Source organism: Argiope bruennichi, chromosome 3, assembly GCF_947563725.1.
Source record: "Argiope bruennichi chromosome 3, qqArgBrue1.1, whole genome shotgun sequence".
NCBI lineage: Eukaryota > Metazoa > Arthropoda > Arachnida > Araneae > Araneidae > Argiope > Argiope bruennichi.
In genome coordinates this window covers 88,164,647-88,184,059 of record NC_079153.1, presented here as the reverse complement: position 1 = coordinate 88,184,059, position 19,413 = coordinate 88,164,647, and the positions used below count along the sequence as shown (strand labels likewise).

Here is a 19,413-nt window from a genome sequence, read left to right as displayed (position 1 = left end):
TCATGTATTTTATATTTTAATGCAAAATATTTTCTTGTAATAAAATAGTTGAAAAAAGTAAGATTACAAAAAAAAAAAAAAAAAAGAACATGAAAACAATTACTTTTGAAAATCGCGGCCATAAAGGATTTCTGAAATTTTAAACAAATATGAAAGTTTTTTAACCTTTTTGAAAACCTTGATAGGGAAGAAGTGTTATTTTTTATGAATATTGTATCACTTCATAGATGACAAGCATCAGAAATAAATTTCAATTATAGAATTCTTGGGTTTCATATTGTTGAGATTTTTCTAAAATTATCAGGAGAATGCACATGCCACATTATAATAAACGTTTTAGTGAAAAAATGTTTTTAGGTCTTTATGTCGTTGGTTCATGTGGATAATTTTATTTTTAATACATGAAACATCTGGGGGATAAAGTACGTCTAAGGAAAATTCCAAACTGAATTGAAATCTGATTATACATTTATACAGTAAGCAGTGGAGCTTTTCCTTAACAGCTTAAAACATATGAATTATTATGCATTTATTTTAATTTTTAAATGTATAATAATATTAAATTAAAAATAATGCAATCAAAATGGGTTTAATGTTTTACGTGGAGATGCTAATTACTTCATCTAAAACAATTTACAATATGTGTTATGATGTTTCACAAATTCAACCTTATTTTTTAATACATAAACTATTTGAAGGTATCAAAATTATATTTCTACTAAATAGTCAAGTATTTATTTTTTATTTGATACTTAACAGATATTTAAAGTGAATTTAAGAATGTGTATTCATGTGCAAAAATTTCTTTTTTCAGAAATTTGAATGGAGAACATCTTTTATAAAAGCTATTTTTGATTGAAGGTGGTTTTCTTGCTGAATATATACCTTTAACTTCAAAAAATTCTAAATCAACATGGGGTAAGTATAATTTATTATAATTTTTTAGCCGTTTTTTGCATTTATTTCTTTCTGTCAAGCCATTATATATTTCATTTTAACTATGCACATCCTTGAAAAAAAAAACTTTAAATATGTCTTCCTATAATATAAGCAAGAAAAGATTACGACATTTAAATTGCAAAAAATGTAGGGTTGTCTTTTACTTTGCATTTTACTTGATTTATTATGCGGATGATAATAGTTTTTCATGAATTTTATTTCCAACTGCAATTTTCTGTAATAAAATGGAATTCTTTATAAGTCTACGTCTTTCTGCATTTGATAATGAGATTTTTATCACATAAAAAAAAGACATTCTGACAGGAAAAAAAGACCACTACGAATTCAAATTTATTCCCTCATTCTATCTATCCATGAATAACTCATATATCCTTACTATTTATTAATTTTGAATATATTATTATGAATATAATTTTTGTGAAGAAAGAAAAGCTGACGATAAAAAAAGAAATGAGGATAGATAATAAGAAAATCTTATTTGAATTTATTTTCGTTATCTCCAGATTAGTATTCAATGCAAATTGTAAATTAAAATTATAAATCGAAATCTTTTGCAGTTTTTTTTTTACATTGGTTTATATAAAATACTAATGTCGAGGTTTATAATGTTTCTTTTCGTAATGGATCCAATTTTAAAAAAAAATTCTTAATTTTACTTCTTTTTGAAATTAAGGCTCAAAATATCATCAAAATCGAGTCGTTGATACTCGAAACGAACTCTGCTATTGTTTTTTTTTTAATTTTTGTCAGTAGGAAGTCATTGATACGCTAAACATTCAGGAATCAAGACACTATGAATGAGTGGTTATTAATTTTATCTCTTTCTATTCATTGAATGGATTATTAAATATAAGCAGATGCTCCAATAGATTTGGGAAAAAAATGATAGAATTTTGCTAGTGCTAGTATTTTATAGTTGTACTAAATTAAAATAAGAATATATATTCAAGGATTCTTCATTTAAAAGATACAAAATATATTAAAAAATAGTTTCAGTACCTCAATTTTATCCTTTTTTTTCATGCAAACTGCAATATATTTTTGATATTAATTATCAAGTTATATGAATATGGAAGTGCATAAATTTAACTGCAGTCATTTGGATATTATTCGCTGATAATAACTATGAGTTGTAGATATAAAAAAACCCACTCAAAAGTATTTAATATAAACTGTTTTAAAAAAATTTTTTAGTGTATCATTATTACGATTTTTTTATGAAAAGTGCAACATATTTTTAATAATAATTATCAAATTGTAAGAATGTGGTAATGTATAAATTTAACTACCATCAGTTAAATATTATTCACTGATAATAATGATGAGTTGTAGATATTAAAAATTAAACTAACTTAAATTATATCATAAATTTAGGAATTACATTTTAATATGATTTATGAATAAAATAATAACACTTGAACATTAAATTATTTGAATTTATTAACAAAATATTTTTTGAATTTTTTATTCTTTGAATTCATTAACAAAAAAAATTATTCGATTTTTTTTATTCTTTTAATTTTTAACAAAAATATTGACTATGCATTATTCTATATTTTTCAAAATGCATATTTTGAAAATGATTAGGACACCATACAGTAGAAGATGAAAAAGCTAATATAAAAATTTGAAATTTCTTAACTTCAGACGATAAATCAAGAAAAATACAAATTAGTCTTAATTATAGAAATATTTTTATATCTCTAAATTCAACAAATTAGTTTCCTCATCGTCTCTTGTCAATTTTGCGAAACAAATCACCTTAAGGATTATTGGCTTAAATTCAAAGTTATGAACTCAAAACTCATAAGCTTTATTTAAATGGAAACATTAACAAAAGAGCATTCCCTAATGAATAAGAATCACATACTCAAATTGCATAAGTAAAACAATATTCCTAATTGACTAAGAGCAGATTACATGAAAAAAGATTCTTTTGTTAACGAAACCACTTAGATGAATTGCTTGTTTACTGAAAGAATGCTTTCTCGCAAGGATTTTTATCAACAGCAATATCTAATAATTAAAATTGCTTCCGGAACCGAATTAAGAGATTAACTATCAAAAAATTCATTTAATTGTCGAATTAATTACGATTTTTTTTATTTTTCAAATAAATCTCTCTACAACTGTAATCGATTAAATATAATTCAATTTATTTTGTAGATACTGTTAATGTCAGTTTTTAGAATTAGCCATGCAATGGATTTAACTTTTAATATTTTAAAACGTTGTGTAAATTCATAATAATGATTGCAAGGAATTAAGAAAAGGTTAGAAAAACATTATTAGTGAACATTATATTTATTAAGGAAAATGAAGTTAAAACATCAATTTTTTAGTTAAGAATTTTTGAGTTGAAATTGTCCTTTTTTTTTAGGTAAAACGTGTAATAAAAGAATTTTAATATTCAAAAAAGATGCTAGCCATACGTTTATGAATACTTTGCATTTATTCTTCTGAAAGAAGTAAAAAACGTTTACCGTTGAAATAAATATTTACCATTTGAAAGTAAGATGAGATTGAACCTCAAATTAGATAACGGGAATAACATCTGATATGTGAGCCGCTACCCAAGTCTCTGTGCTAAGCCACGGAGAGACGTTTTACCCATGCTGTCGGAAATGGTGTGTGCCAGGGCAAGCATAACCTGCTATTCACCCCGCTTGGAGACTCACTGAAAACTTTGAATGACTGAACTGCCGCGGCAGCAACACCAGTGGGAACTATGTTTCACTGGCCATCACTGGCCACGGTACAACCCTTCCAGAGGGAAGTTCGTCCCTTCATCGATAGGGAGTAGCCAACCCCGACCAGTAACCAATCTAAAGTATGAAATATTTTGAAACCAAAACGAAATAGTTTCGGAATCGCAACTAAAAATTATTTCTTATTCAAACTAAAACCAAAAAAGGAGCAGGAAAAACTTCATAGTATTCACCGGCCGCTGGTGGTAAGTTTTTGGCTACGAAACCCTTTTACACCAAATAACTGCCAACTAAGTAGACGTGGAGTAAGTTCGTGGAATAAATTCATCTAGTTCGAATATTTTCCGTTTATCTAGGGTAGAACCAAAAGAGGAGTCTATCGGTTCTGGTGCCGTGCTATTCGCAGTTTAAATTAAAGAGATCAGCTCACAAATAATTTTCGTGTTCAAAAATGGAATTTAAATTTTACTTAAATTAACTAAATTTTTAAATTTTCATTAAATTCTTTTAAACATGTATGGAAATTTTTGTCATTTCTTAATGTGACAGTTTTCAAATATTAGTATACATTTGGGTATTTTTAATCCCAATGTACTATTTTAATATATTTACGGTGCGTATTATCATATATTCAATTCATTAAATTTATAAATCATTGATTCGATTATCATTATTCAATTAATTTAATTAAGGTCTATTGTTCTTTGCCACCTGACAAAAATCTTCAGAAAAAAATTGCTTATAAAATTGCAGAATATTAAATATTAAAAAATAGAAAATATTTAAAATTTAACGTCTGTTTTTACGACAGTGGAAACATTATGTGTTTCTTTTTAAATTACTAAGAAAAAGTAATAATTTTTAGCAATTATAAATTATTTTAACACATTAACTGTACTATGATAATTCTTAACCAAAATCTTAATATCTTTTGATTAAAAGTTTCCTTAAATAATTTCCTTGATCGATTATAAAATCATGTACCAAAGAACATAAATTGTAGTTAGAGAAGTCAAATATTATTCAGAATAATTTGTTTAAAAAGGTAATAATTAATTAATTATTAATTTAACTTAGATAAAACTGATATTTATTTCTTTTTATTTATTCATATTTTATTTCTTTCAGTTGAATGGTAATAACTTTATTCAAAGACAAATTACTTCATTAGTAAAAAATCTGTACAAATATCTTTTAAAAATTCTGTTTTTCACTGAAACATCATCTTCCAATATTTTTTATAACCTGGGAAGAAAAAAAATGAGAAAGTGTAGTAATTTATTTAACCGCGATAACCTTCTATCTCTTTCTCTATTTCTCACATCATATTTACCATAACCAACCATTCACCATTCAAAACTCAGTCAGTAATGCTAAAGTTTATTTAATATAAATCTTCGCATTGTCGCAAATATTTCTTTAGATAACAAAACAAATAAAATTTCCTAAAATCGTAAGTCATTCCCACACTATATCCAACGCATATGCATTCTAGCCATATATACATAATGTGTTTTGGCATAATAATGCACCTTGGCTTTATGCATATTGGACAAAGATTTCTCATATATTTTGATTTTCCTTTTCTTAAATGAGCTCAGAGTTTCTTCCACGAAAAATGAATTGCAAATAATTCTTTACGACCAAAGAAATTTCTCATTCTGTCATATATATTTCCATAGGGTTATTTGTTTGAATAAAATAAAAGTTCCACACCGTTTCAGAGATATATTGCTGTGCGTTGTTAAAGTTAATATTACCTTCAAAAGGAAAGATTTTGAAGATGAAGTTGCAAAGTTGAAAAAAAGCCATGCACTGAAAATTAGGTCTCTGTGTTAAAAATATATAAAAAAAATTATTTAAAGAAAATGCAAACAAATCTGTATTTTTATTTATTTAAATAATATTTAAATTTTTCATTTACAATCAATAATATTATAAATTTAAAATATCTATTGTAGAACTGCGTTAATAGATTCTGTAGACCATCACATACATCATTAATTTAAAAATATTATGATATAGCTTTTAATTTTTTTTAATTAGATACACCAGTAATTTAAAATAAATATGATATCGCAGATAATTTTTGTTAAAAATTAGATTCACCGTTAATTTAAAAATAAATATAATATCGCAGTTATTTTTTAAAAAATATAGATAAACCATTAATTTAAAAATGAATATCACAATTGATTTTATAATATATATATATATATATATATATATATATATATATATATATATATATATATATATATATATATATATATATATATATATATATATATATATATATATATATATATATATATATATATATATATATATATATATATATATATACAGGGTGGTCCAAATAAAACTTCCCCTATATATGAAACCCTAGCGGCCTATCCGCTCAACCAATCGAACCAAAATTTCAGACATGGTTGTTTGAAGGTATGCGCTGGAGATTGTGATGATTCTAAACTACGCAGAACTCACGGTCACGGTTACAGTGAGAGAATTTTGAAATTTTCAAATGGCAACACCCACTTTTTCCTTGCGCAAATTGATCCGCGTATTGAAAAACCACAAATGGCGTTGGAAAGATTAGCGTGTGACGAAAATTGCCGCCTTAAAGCATATGTAAAGAAGAGCATTATAAAGAACCAATGACAACACAGAGAGGAAAGAGAAAAAAAGTTTTTGTTGGAATGGAAAGTTATAATTACAGGTTTTCAATGTGTTCATCTTCGCAGGCGACAACGCATTGCATTCAGGAGATTGTGGACAACAATGCCGAACGTAACATGAAAGGAGAAATCTGCATATCTCCACGTGTTATGACATCTTGCAATTCTGACACATCTCGTGGACCAGGCGTATACACCTTAGATTTCAGATAACCCCAGAACCAGAAATCCATAGGAGTGAGTCGGGGGGATCGCGGTGGCCACGAAATTGCAAAGTTACTAGAGATGACACTATCACCAAAGTGTTGTTGCAGCACTGGTAGAACACATTGGGCGACGTGTGGAAGAGCCCCATCTTGCATCCATACAATGCCCCTAATGACATTTCGTTGCTACAGTTCAGGAATAACGGAATTCTGCAAATGTGTCAGAATTGGAAGATGAGATAACACGTAAAGTTACGCAGATTCTTCCTTTCATGTTACGTTCGGCATTTTTGTCCACAATCTCCCGAATGCAATGCGTTGTCGCCTGCGAAGATGAACACGTTGGAAACCTGTAATTATAACTTTCCATTCCAACAAAAACTTGTTTTTCTCTTTCCTCTCTGTGTTGTCCTTATTCCCTTATAATTTTCTTCTTTGGTTATGCTTTACGGCGGCAATTTTCGTCACACGCTAATCGTTCCAACGCCATTTGTGGTTTTTCAATACGCTGATCAATTTGCGCAAGGAAAAAGTGGGTGTTGCCATTCGAAAATTTCAAAATTCTCTCACTGTAACCGTAACCGTGAGTTCTGCGTTGTTTAGAATCATCACAATCTCCAGCGCATACCTTCAAACAACCATGTCTGAAATTTTGTTTCGATTGGTTGAGCGGATAGGCCGCTAGGGTTCATATATAGGGGAAGTTTTTTTTTGGACCACCCTGTATATATATATATATATATATATATATATATATATATATATATATATATAACAACTCAAATTTTGATAAACATAAAACATCTATGAATAATATAAGATTCTCATGCATAGTTTATCCTCGTTTGTAAACTTTTGAGTCAACATAACATACAGAAAATATTTGCAGTTAAAAAATAATATTTCATAACAAACTTGGCTTTTGTTTCACCTTTATATCTTTAACTTTCATACGAAATTAAAAATGCCCACCAATTTTCTTTGAACTAGATGGTCCCCCTAAGAATTCACCTAGATTTTCATACTCTCGTCAGCATATTCTTAGTCAGTTCATATCCTTTCAACACAACTGGAGTTATGTTATACCCATAATAACATAGGCAATAAAACTTTTTTATTAATCGGTATTATTAAAATGTTTTAAAACTTCTTATATTTTAAATTTCATAAATATTTTCTATTTACAACATTTTTTCAAAAAAAAAAAAAAAAAAAAAAAAAACATCATTTCTATAAATATTCGATTTGTTTATTTTGCAATCTTTTTATTGGCCACTTTACCAGGTAAAATTTGATTGATAGAATTAATCAGATTCAAACAATATTTACTTGAAATAATTTTTATTTTATGATATGTATGTATTTTATGATATGTATCTTAAAATATGTATACAAATTTCAATTCAATTTTATATTAAAATAATTTCCTTTTTGAAACTGTTCTGTTGCTATTTATTAAAATATATTGTCAATTAAAATATTTTGATACTATATACAGCGAATCATGTGCTATATTAATTAACTAAATTTTAAAATTTAATTTGTGCTGTATTTGAAACGAAAAGCATATTTCGATCAATTCAATTTTATCTTTCGATTTCCTTCTTGTATTTCATAAAACACGTCTTTTCAAAGTTTCTATAAATGGAATACAGTATCTTGACTGACAAATTCTTGATTTTATTTTATAAAAATATAAATACCAGTGAGCCAAACCATTATTACATTTGTCTTCTAGCATTCATTAAAAAACTGTAGTTTTCCACTCTGCAGTAACTTATAATATCTCCGAGAAAGATTCCTAGAACGAATGCAATTTGTAGGAAATTTTCTAGCCTTAGGACATCTTTGAACTTTATCTAGAACAGCAAAAATATCATTAATTGTAAAGCATAAAGCATTTAAAAATATAACAATTATTTTCATTTAAAACTTTAACATTTTCTGCCATTAAAGTAGTAGTAGAAATTTGAATCTGGCGCATAAACAGACCATACTCAGATGAAATATATGTTTTCATCTGGCTTGAAAGGTTAATCAGTTGATAAGTCTAAGGAGGACGGAACGATCAAATTTAATTACACAATTATAATAATGATAAAATACCATTATATTTCAAATATATTAAATCAGGAGTTGCCAAACTTTGCATGGCAATCCGCTTATGGGTCATTAGTCAATTTATGGTGAGTTGCGACAGAATTTCTTATACGAATATCCGGTTTCTCAATTATCCGGCTTCCTTCACTATCCGGCCTAGTTATTTTTTATCGTAATCAAATGAGGAAGGCAAGGCAATGCATTGGTAACATTGCCAAGGCATTAGAATCGGCCGTCTGCTATGATCCTCCTACGTATCGTGTGCAAAATACAAGTTGTGACAAGAAAGCAGCAATGCTTTGCTCGTCAGTGTGTAATGGGCCTCAATTGTTGCTGCTTTTCTGATTATGACTGAACAGTACGTACAGTATTCCTAAATTATTCTTGGGTTATGCTTAATGTTTTTTAAGTGTACCACAGTGAAGATCTCAAAATTGGTGATAAATAAAAAAAAAAAAAAAATGTAATGACTATGGAGGAGAAATTACGCGCTATACAGCTACTAGACTCTGGTGTAGCAACAAAAACCGGCAACTGCTTCTACAATTTACCGGGCTGCATTCACATTCTACTTGGCTTAAAGTAAATGGCTTTATTTTTCAATAAAAGAAGAGAAAATATGTATTATAACAGTGAGTTTTGGTCTATAAACTTTGTCTTCTGGTATTGGTGGACAAAGAAAGGATTTTCGGCCCATCCGGCTTTTTTGTTATCCGGTCAGATTAGGTTGGATACTCGGGAATGTACTGTATATGCATCTTTCCAGGATTTGAAAAAATATGAAGTAGGATTAAAATCTTCATCAAGCCACATGGCAGCAAAAAGGAGAAAAAATACCTTATTATGCAAAAAAGCAACTTGTGCCGTATAGCAACAAGCAACTTGTGCCGTTTGACAATAAATGAAAAACAAAATATGTGTATTTTTAGAATGCGTATGACATATATAAAGAACAGTCTCTTAACTCACGATATATGGATCGCATCTCATATTGCTTGATCTGCAGTTCCCTTTAATATTTTATTCTGTACAGTGTCTTAGACCCCGCACACTTAACCAGAAATTCTTTTTGCTATGAATTTTCAATTCAGTTTGAGACCACATTACTTTTAAATCGTTTGACTATCATTTGTGAATATATTTAAAATATTTCATAATTAATGTCCTTCGCAAAATTTCCATTTTGACATTTAAAAACTTCGGGATGTTCGTCACTGAAATTCTTCAATGTATTGGAAGACGAAATGATTTGTGTTTCCGATTCTGTTTCTAAAAAGTTTAGGTATCCCTGTATTAGACTAATGCACTATTATAAATGATTGATTGGGAATTGTGTTCGTAATTTCTTTCGGGGCTTGGATATTGGATGAAAATTTTGCATCTATGTTCAACTTCCCGAATTTCAATATCGCTACTCCTCATTGATTGATACAACTGCAAAATGCAAGCATATCGTGTTGCTTCTAAAATCAAGGTTCAAACTACTATCATCCATTATTGAAGGTTTTCTGACATCGGGACATCATAATCCAAACAATCAAAATGCTGTTCTTAGAAATTCCAAAGCATTGAATTAATTTATTATATCTTTTTATGTTATTGAGAGGAATCAGATATGACCTTGATCTTGCGATGTCGGGTTATTGAGAGGATTCCGATGTGGCTTTAGTTTGCCATTTTGGTTAATGCTGCTAAAAAGCTAACATCTCGATAAATAAATTTGTTGAAAATGAAGGTACTGGTTGCGAAGCCCTGAATTAATGGCACATTATATACGCTAAATAATCCGTTAAAGGACGAGATTTATTCAAAGTAATACTGTTACAAATCTGTAATTCTACTTCCCAGCACGATTAGTTCTATGGCCGGAAAAACCGATTTACAATCATCTGAATTTGATGTTGCTCGAGTGCTGAGCTACTAACCCCAGAGCTTGGCGACAAACTTGGCGGCCATTTGGAAACTTGGCGACGAATTTGGCAACAAAATAGATAATGCTGGAAACTTCGAGAATTTTAACGATCCATCCAATAGGAACTGAGATATGCGTGATTGTCCCAGAAGGCCTGCCTCCCGGGAACTATAAAAGAACGGCAGTCTCGAGCTTCAGTGAAACGGAGACCAAGACAAGTAACGAGTCTAAATAGCGGAGCAACGGCGGAGTGCCAGCGTTGTGTGGAGACGAAGCTATTGCTGAGCTGAGAAGTGTGCCAAGTCATGTTATCTATTGTGAAAGCAGCATCAAGTTGTGTGTGGTGTAGCCTGTCGTGTGGTAGTAAGTCGGCAGTTGGATACAGCTAAAGCGAGGAGACAGTGGAGAATTTCAGTCGTTTGGAGAGACCGTAGAGCGAAGCTCCGAAGATTTCCTCTCCTGCTGAATTTTGCTTGGCCGCTTTGTGTGCTGTGGTCGATTACTACTTGTGGGCTACTGTTTGCTGTAGTGTGCTGTCTTGTGTCAGTCGAGGCTATGTATCCGTATTAGTGTCTTCGTGTAAAATAAACGTCGTCGTCGTTCATTATTGTGATTTGCTGATTGTTTTCACCCCATACACCCACTACAAACGAACCCGGTGAATTTACGGACTTACTAGTAGTAGTGGAATTCGTAACAATACTCTCTGGCGGAATTGTTAATTAACAAATTATTAATTTGCTAGAAAATTCTACAAAAATGCGATTTATTTGTTTTAAAAACGCCACCCACTAACTAATATAAAATTTCTCAATCCTATTATTTGTTTATTATGTGCGAGTTTTAATTTATATAATACTTCGCGCTTAAATTCCTTTAAACACATTCTATGTAATATTAGAAATAAAGTTACTAAACACATTATTTACATTTTGTAATTCAAACGAAATTCATTGAATATTGTTTTTAGAGTTAAGACCTTCAGAATTAATAAAATAGCCCTATTTAGTTTTTTCTTAAAAAAAAAAAGAAACTTCCGCCGGAATAATTTTAACAGTAAACCAACATCCATATTTCTCCTCGAACTTTTTTTGTTATAGTTTTAAACGACTTAATTCGTTTCTAAAAGTCAATGAATGAGCTATTTGATTTATTATCACGGATGTTTAACTAATTGCGTTATAATAATTCGTAATACGTGTGAACCAAATGTATTAAAAATCAAATGACTAGTTTGAACATCTATAGGGCTGAAATTGCGCATGGTTCATTTATATTCAGATACATTAAAGATACATTCGAAATCTAAATATTTCTTTCATCTCCCAGTTATAAAATTGTTTTTCAGAAATGTTCATATTCGAGCTTAATTTTCCCCCTAACTGTTAGATAAATGATTGATAACTGCATAAATTAAAAAATATATATTAAGAGTGAAAAAGAAATCATACATAAATTAATAAGATCAAACAAACATTTATAATATCTTCTTATGTTTTTATGCTTTTAATTTCTAAAATAAGAAACTAGTCCTTAATGAAACATGTATCGAAGTTATGATAAAATATATTTTATATTGACATTGATATTTGCTATCATGTCATTCATTGTCAATCACTAATAGATAACAGCACGTAGAAACTTTTCAATTTCCTCCCTGTCTTTCTGTCGACAACCAGGATCGAATGCTACACTCCGACAGCTATTTTTTTCTCAAAGTTTGAGAAATATGACACTCCAGTCTTTTGAAGTTATATCTAAGTTTCTCATTGTCTCTTAAAAGTTAAATAATATATCCCCAAGGCGCCTTCGACTGCCATAAGTATTAACGATTCGTCTGAAATTTTCTGACGAATCGTTATTTCCTATTTTGTTTTTAGTTTAAACTATAGCACTAAACTATAGCTGAAATTGACAGTTTTCCATTTTTTGAAAACGAATCTACAAAAGAGAATATCCCTAAGGAGCAACAGCGGTTTTATTTTAATGGCAATCGAGAAACTTTATTATGTAATAAAAGTTAATGAAATTTTACGAATTCTGTGTATTTTGCATTTAATATTTATATTTCTTAAGCCAAAGAAATAATTACATATCAATTTTTTTTCTTAATTTTTATAATGAAATTTTTGTTTTAAAGTAAGGGAAGAAGAACAAAATACAAATAAGCAATATAAGTTTATTAAGTAAGTAACATAAACAATGAATTATTATAAGTTGTTATTAATTAAATAATGCAAGCATAAAAATATCAAATGATGGAGTTAATTAGATTTGTTGAAGTTGAAGTGTTTTTCAGTAATGGTTGTTTTTATTCATTGAATCTTATCCTTGGTTTTTAATTGCTCTTAAATGACTATATTTTTAATGAAACACCAAATTTTTATTATTTTATAAAGTAAATTTAATTATATGCTATGAAGGAGCTTAAGGCAATCCATTTTGGATTTATATAAATTGAGATAAATGTTCAGTAAAATAATTAAAGTTTGAAATTATGACTCTTATTTCATGTTTTAAACTTAGAGCATAAAAATTTCGGTTCAAGATAAATCTACACATTAATGTTAAATAACAAAAATGATTTATGCAATAAGTGACATTTTAATTTGTAATTTATTCAAAAAAAAGTCAGCATAAAGTACATAGTTATGCAATCCAGAATTCATCAATATTTTACGAACCCGTTCAAGAACAGAGTATTTATAATGAAACAATTAATTTTTAAAAAAATGAAACATCCAATATTTTCAAAATACTTTTCAGCAATGTAAAATATTTAAGATTATTTAGAAATTATCTCCCTATATGTAAGTAAATGCATTTTTTTCATATGCATGTTATGCCAGCAGACATTGATGCCCATTTGATTCACTGGGGTCAATAATTGTAAAAGTTTCCCTAAAACATTTCTCTTCGCATGGTCGTAATGGCGACTTAAACAAAGTAATTTTTAACTTTAAAATTGCATAGATATATAACCTGCGCTATTTTAGAGACTTTTCAAAATTTGTTTTTTTTAATTTGGGCTTCAATCATTTTCTATTGTTACGAACCTGTGATGCTGCTTCCCAGCATAGTTGGTTCCATGGGAGGTCCCAGAGCTGGGCGACAAACTTAGCGACCATTTGGCGAATTGGCGACGAATTTGGCGACTTTGGCGCCAAAATAGATTATACCTGAAACATCGAGAATTTTCCCGATCCGTCCAGTAGGAACCGAGTTATGCCTCGAACGTTACTGATAGGTTGAGAGGCTTCTAGCCCCACCTCCTGAAACCTATAAAAGGAAGCAGCCGCAGCTGCCGGGCAGTCGTGGACCAGTGGAGTCGAAGAGTAGTCGGGATCGACGGTGAATTGAGTGTGAATCAGTGGTGAATAGTGTAGTCGGAAGCGACAGAGAAGAGTAGTGGTGGACCAGTGGAGTCGCCGTAGTCGGAACCGACGGTAAAGAACTGGCCTTCCAAAGTAAAGAGGAGCAGCGACGTAGTGAAGCTAGTGCTGAACTAAGCTGAGTGCTACAGTCTGCAGTAGAATCTGTTGTATGCTGCTGTATATGCTGCACGTCTCGGCTGAAGATAATCGCCTTCTGTGCTGTATATAGTTATCGTCTTTGTGCTGTCCTGAGTGTTTTCGTGTAAATAAACGGCGTTGTTTTATTTTCTACTGCCGCCTGGTGATTGAGCGTTCTTCACACCATATAACTTCCACTATCCAAACGAACCCCGGAAATTTCGTAACACTATCTATACCTTCATACAACCATTTATATCACAGAAAAGAGTGTCTCGCTTCAAAATGGACACATTCTTTAAAATTTTACAATTGTTTACCATTGTTTGATTCTGAAGAATATAATTGCAAGTAAAACAAAAGTTCAAACATTTTATAAAAGCATGCCTTTTTCTGAAACTTATTCATCATAAAAAGTAATCCAAATCTTCATATCTTTATCGTCAACAATTAAAAAAAACGAAGATAAAATATTAATCAGAACTATAAAAACGATTTGAATTTTATTTTAGCAATAAGTCATATTTTTTAAAAAAATACTTAGAATTTATTTTGAAAATTACTAAAAATTATATGCTAAGAAATTCGTATAGTTGAAAAGAAGTATTTAATTTTAAAATGATGTAATGTTTTGTAATGATGTGATGTTATTTTTGTGCTTTATTATTTCCAGAAATTATGCAAAAATTTGCCAAAATCTCATTTAATTTTTATTTAATTAAAATGCTAATTGAAATCGTCTAAAGCTCGATCTAAATTGCACATTCCTACCTTCCAAAATACATACGTTACAGCTAAAGTGCAAAAATCAGTTACTCTTCAGATTAACTATCTAATCTGTACATTAAATAAGGTAATCTGTTAAAATGCGGAAAATGATTACATTTCAGAAATTACTTAGGTAATCTGCGAATTACCTAGAAAATTTGCACGTTACCTACTAGACACTTGTTAAAATGAAAATAAGATGTGTGCTGGAACAATAGCAACGTTTCTGAATGCTTAAATTAAATGTTTTTTTTAAATTTATTTCTGATATTTAAAGAATCATTTTAGTGTAATCAAACAATCAATACATTGGTTGAGTAAATCAATCATCAATCAATTGAAACACCTCAATGCTAAGAGTCAAGTTTTGAAATATTATTGCAATTAAGGAAATGAATTTGTGAAGCATATGATAAAATTATGCGTACTTATTAGTGCTATATAAAGATTGGTGACCCTTTGAATTGCATGGCAATTGCTTTTTGAGACAGGCACACCTATTTGTGGTACATTTAGATTTGCAGTCACATTTTTGAGACCCCCACGCTCTTACAGGTAGAAATGAATTTGGAAACAGAATTAGCTATGCTATGCACTGGTGGCCGTTGCAAATTATGAGGAATAATAGCAACTGGCGACGACCAAAAGCTGACGCAACCAAACTAAAAGTGGGGGGAGAGGGGGAAAGACCAGGGAAAGGAAACGAGAGAAACACATTTTTGAACTTTCACTATACACAAGCCGCTAATTTGCACATTATCTAGTTAAAATACGGAAAACTCTTGATTCTGCACTTTAATGCAGCGAATCAGTTGATCAGTTGAAATCAGCAGATTAGTTAGGTAATCTGCATATTAACGGTTTTCGAGCTTTAAAGTAACATACACATGTCTGCCGGCATCCTGGACTAGGGATAGCGCGCCTTACTGGTGATCTGAGCGTCCCGGGTTCGAGTCCTGGTTCGGGCGTGGTTGTTCTGTACCCTGTGTTCTATCTGTGAAGTGTGTGAAAAGAGCTCCACTGTAAAAAGGGATTGTGCAAGCGAGATGTGAGTGTCATCTTCATATGAGCTAGAAGTCAGACTTCTATCATCGGGTGCTCAGAGGCCTTGATCCTCAGACGCTACTACACAAACTCGGCCTAAATCGCTGACGTTGTCAGCGGGCTTGTCTATGACAAGTGCCATAAATAATAACAACAACATATACATGTCGAGTTTGTTATATCTAATTTAAACGTTCTGGCCTATAAACGGCCAAAATATAAACACCCAGATGCACATTCGTCTTTTCAATCAATAAAGATATGTAAAAACCCTTTTGAATAAAGTCTTTGAATTCTAATATGTTTAAATTATATATTGTAATTAACGAAACTCATTAAATCTATGTAACGATATAAGATAACAACTGATTCCCAAAATCTTATCTGTAAATATTCAATGTTTCTGAAGAAGCCGAATATGCCCTCTTAAGAATATGATAGCTGGATGCAGAACCCATTCTGATCTATGTTATGAAATTCGTATCGGTTTGAGATTGTTTGTCAAGCGATTGTTCTAGTAGATTTGTGTTCATCTGCTCAATTTCTATAACATTTAGATAAGCACTCCGTTGATATGAAATGAATTATACGTAGGGAATAATATTTCCTTAGATATTCATTTTTAGATGTAAATAAATCAACTGAATCTGTGGAGATTTAAATCAAGTCTTGGAGGTAAATAAATGTAAGCGGATAATTGTTTCTGAAATTTAAATAATTTTAACAGTTCTAAATAATGTTATTTCAGGGAGAAAATAAATATTATAATGAAGAGTGTCTTAATGACTGTTGTTTTATATTTAGATTCAGAATGTTATTTTTAATCATTGTTCGTATTTTAGTGAAAAATGACCATTATCATATCTGAAGGCAGATTCATAAGATAAAAAACTGTTTATATAGAAATCCAAACAAAATTAATTGTTTTAATTATATAAATGCAGTCAATATGAAATAACCTAATAAATATGAAGCGATATAAATGTCATGTATCAAAAGATTCAATTGCAACAAAACAGAATTTCATCGATTCTCGTTGAAAGTACTACAATCGTACTTAACGCGTTTTCACATGGATTTGAAACTGAAGCAAGATAATCTGCTAATTGAATTTCAACTTCTATTTCTAAAACTCAGTAAATTTTAGAAATATAGTGGTAGGTTAGAAATAATGCAGCAATTATTACGTTTGAAATAAAAGAGTCTTACTGAAACTTTATTCTGCCAGTTCATTTACCCATTTACTCTTTACGAATTCCGTAACAACAAAACATTCAACAAAACATTTAATTAAAATGGCTATCTCAGAAATATTTAGCTTAATTCCTTGATTCCTTGGGTGTCATTCACTCATGTTGAAGAAAAGAATTTAAAGCTGTTTTGTCTCATTGTTCTTTAATAAGGGAAAAGAAAGGGATAAAAATAATTTATGTTTCTTGGTGATAGGGTTGGAAGTCTTTATTTCGTTCTTTAGCCACAACGGACGCTGTAAACTATATATTTTTGGTAGACTTGCAAATTCTTTCGGGCACTATTCAACTTGCCATATGGATTAATCTTGCCTAATACGTTCTTATATATAGCAGTTAGCCACTTTATAATATGATCTACCTGAGTGGAAGATTAAGATTATTGAAATACAGATTTGTCTCCGCTCTCCGCAGACATAATAAAATCAACCGACTTTCTTTGGAAAAAATACCTAAGTCTTTTGCTTTTTCCTGATTATGACAATGAAATATCAATACCTTAGCAGACATCTCTTGAAAGATACAAAATTATATTCATTTCCATTGAGGGAAGGGAAAATGTTCACATGTTCCAGTATTTCAGTTGGGTGAAAGAAACTAGGGACACTACATCTGATATTTCAGATTTCTTTATCTCTTATCTCTCAGTCTGATAAAAAAAATCACCATCAATGAGTAACAATTTCCTCTTAATGGTAGGATCAGTAATTTATTCTGTCTTTATTGTTGTTTTTAGAATTCAGGAACACTCAATACATTTCTCCCTTGATAATCCAACCAGTAAGAAATCCATTCACCAGTGAAGGGGAAACTTAAAAAATTGATCCCAATTAAACTATCATGAATATCACACAATTTTTTAAAAAATTATATAATCGAAAGGATGTAGTTTTCTCTTTGATAGCAATTAGTCCTCGTAGTTGAGTATAATCCCTAAAAATAAATGTAATTAATAATAACTCCACTCTAAACCAAATCATATGGCATATCTTAATGATTAAACCAAAACGAATAGTATTAGAAGCTTTATGATTCATTACAAAATGCTTATCATCAGTCCATATCCTTACCCTGCAAAGAAATTTTGTATCAGAAATAACTTCCAGTACTTATTATAAATTCTTTTATTTAAATTAATTGTTAATCGTTTCAACAAACTGTTTTTCAATATTTTAATGTTTTTGTGACATGGTCACAATCTGGAAAAATTAATAACCATTGATCTAATATCGTTTGTTTTTCTTTGTCTTTTTTTTAATGTATACGAAAATATTCTATAACGTTTAATTAATTAAATTATTCGCTTTGGTCGCATTTCAGATGACAAATTCAATCATTAAAACAAACGCTTTAGTTAAATAAAGTCACTAAACCTTAATGTATATTGTTACAAAGTTCTGAACAAAGGGTTTATTAGTTGATTAATTATAGACTGTGGCACTAAATCACTATGTATTGTCTATACCCCTGATATCAAAGTGTCTGTTACGCTTCAGACAGCCTTTCCGCTGAATTCTAATTACAGCTGATTGACCTTTGATCGAATAGACAATTACTTGCACTGAAGCGATGACACAATGTAATACATTTTAAAATGAATCCCGTTAATTAAATCACTTCATTGTCAGTTCTGTCAGTTCATATTTTAAGGGGTAAGTTACACTAGGGAATTTAGATAACAATACATCCTAATTTTATAATACATTTGATGTAATTTAAATATATCTTATATCTCTAACATATAACATTGCAAATTAAAAACGATATTTTATTCTGTTGCTTTATTTAGAACTTAATGGAAAAGTTTTAAAATCAATGTTAAATGTCTGTCACGTATAATTAAAATGATAGATGCGATGCCAAAAATGTTGATTAATAAATAAACATAATAAATAATAAGATAATTAACAAATAAGATAAAAGATAATAATGATAAAGTTATGGTAACGATGATCGGTAAAATGATAGTAAATATATATACAATGGGTGGAAAGCCACTGATGTATTAAATAAGGTTTTATGAAAGCTTAAAATGCATTCATAGATTTTTTCATACCCTACGCTTTTAATTAAAAAAAAAAGATGGCATGAATTTTAAAATTGTTTTTCTGTTTTGAATTATGGCAGACAGAAACGGAAGATGACATTGGCCCATGCGCACTGTTTCCGACAGTGACGCAATTTTGAACATGTTTAGAATATACGAGCAGTTATTTTTGTCATGTGATGCACCACGAAATAATATTTTAGAAATTTTCTATTGTATATAGTTGCA

The 19,413-nt window shown here is 29.9% G+C and overlaps 1 protein-coding gene across 1 annotated transcript in view; it reads left to right on the top strand.

The window, feature by feature from the left end:
* The window catches only part of LOC129962744 (synaptotagmin-1-like), a 267,950-nt gene that overhangs the window by 70,250 nt on the left and 178,287 nt on the right, over nt 1-19,413 (top strand). Inside the window, exon 2 of the mRNA XM_056076727.1 lies at nt 815-918. Within this exon, the coding sequence (XP_055932702.1) occupies nt 914-918 (5 nt within the window). The 5' untranslated portion in view covers nt 815-913. The remainder of the gene's footprint in view (nt 1-814; nt 919-19,413) is intronic.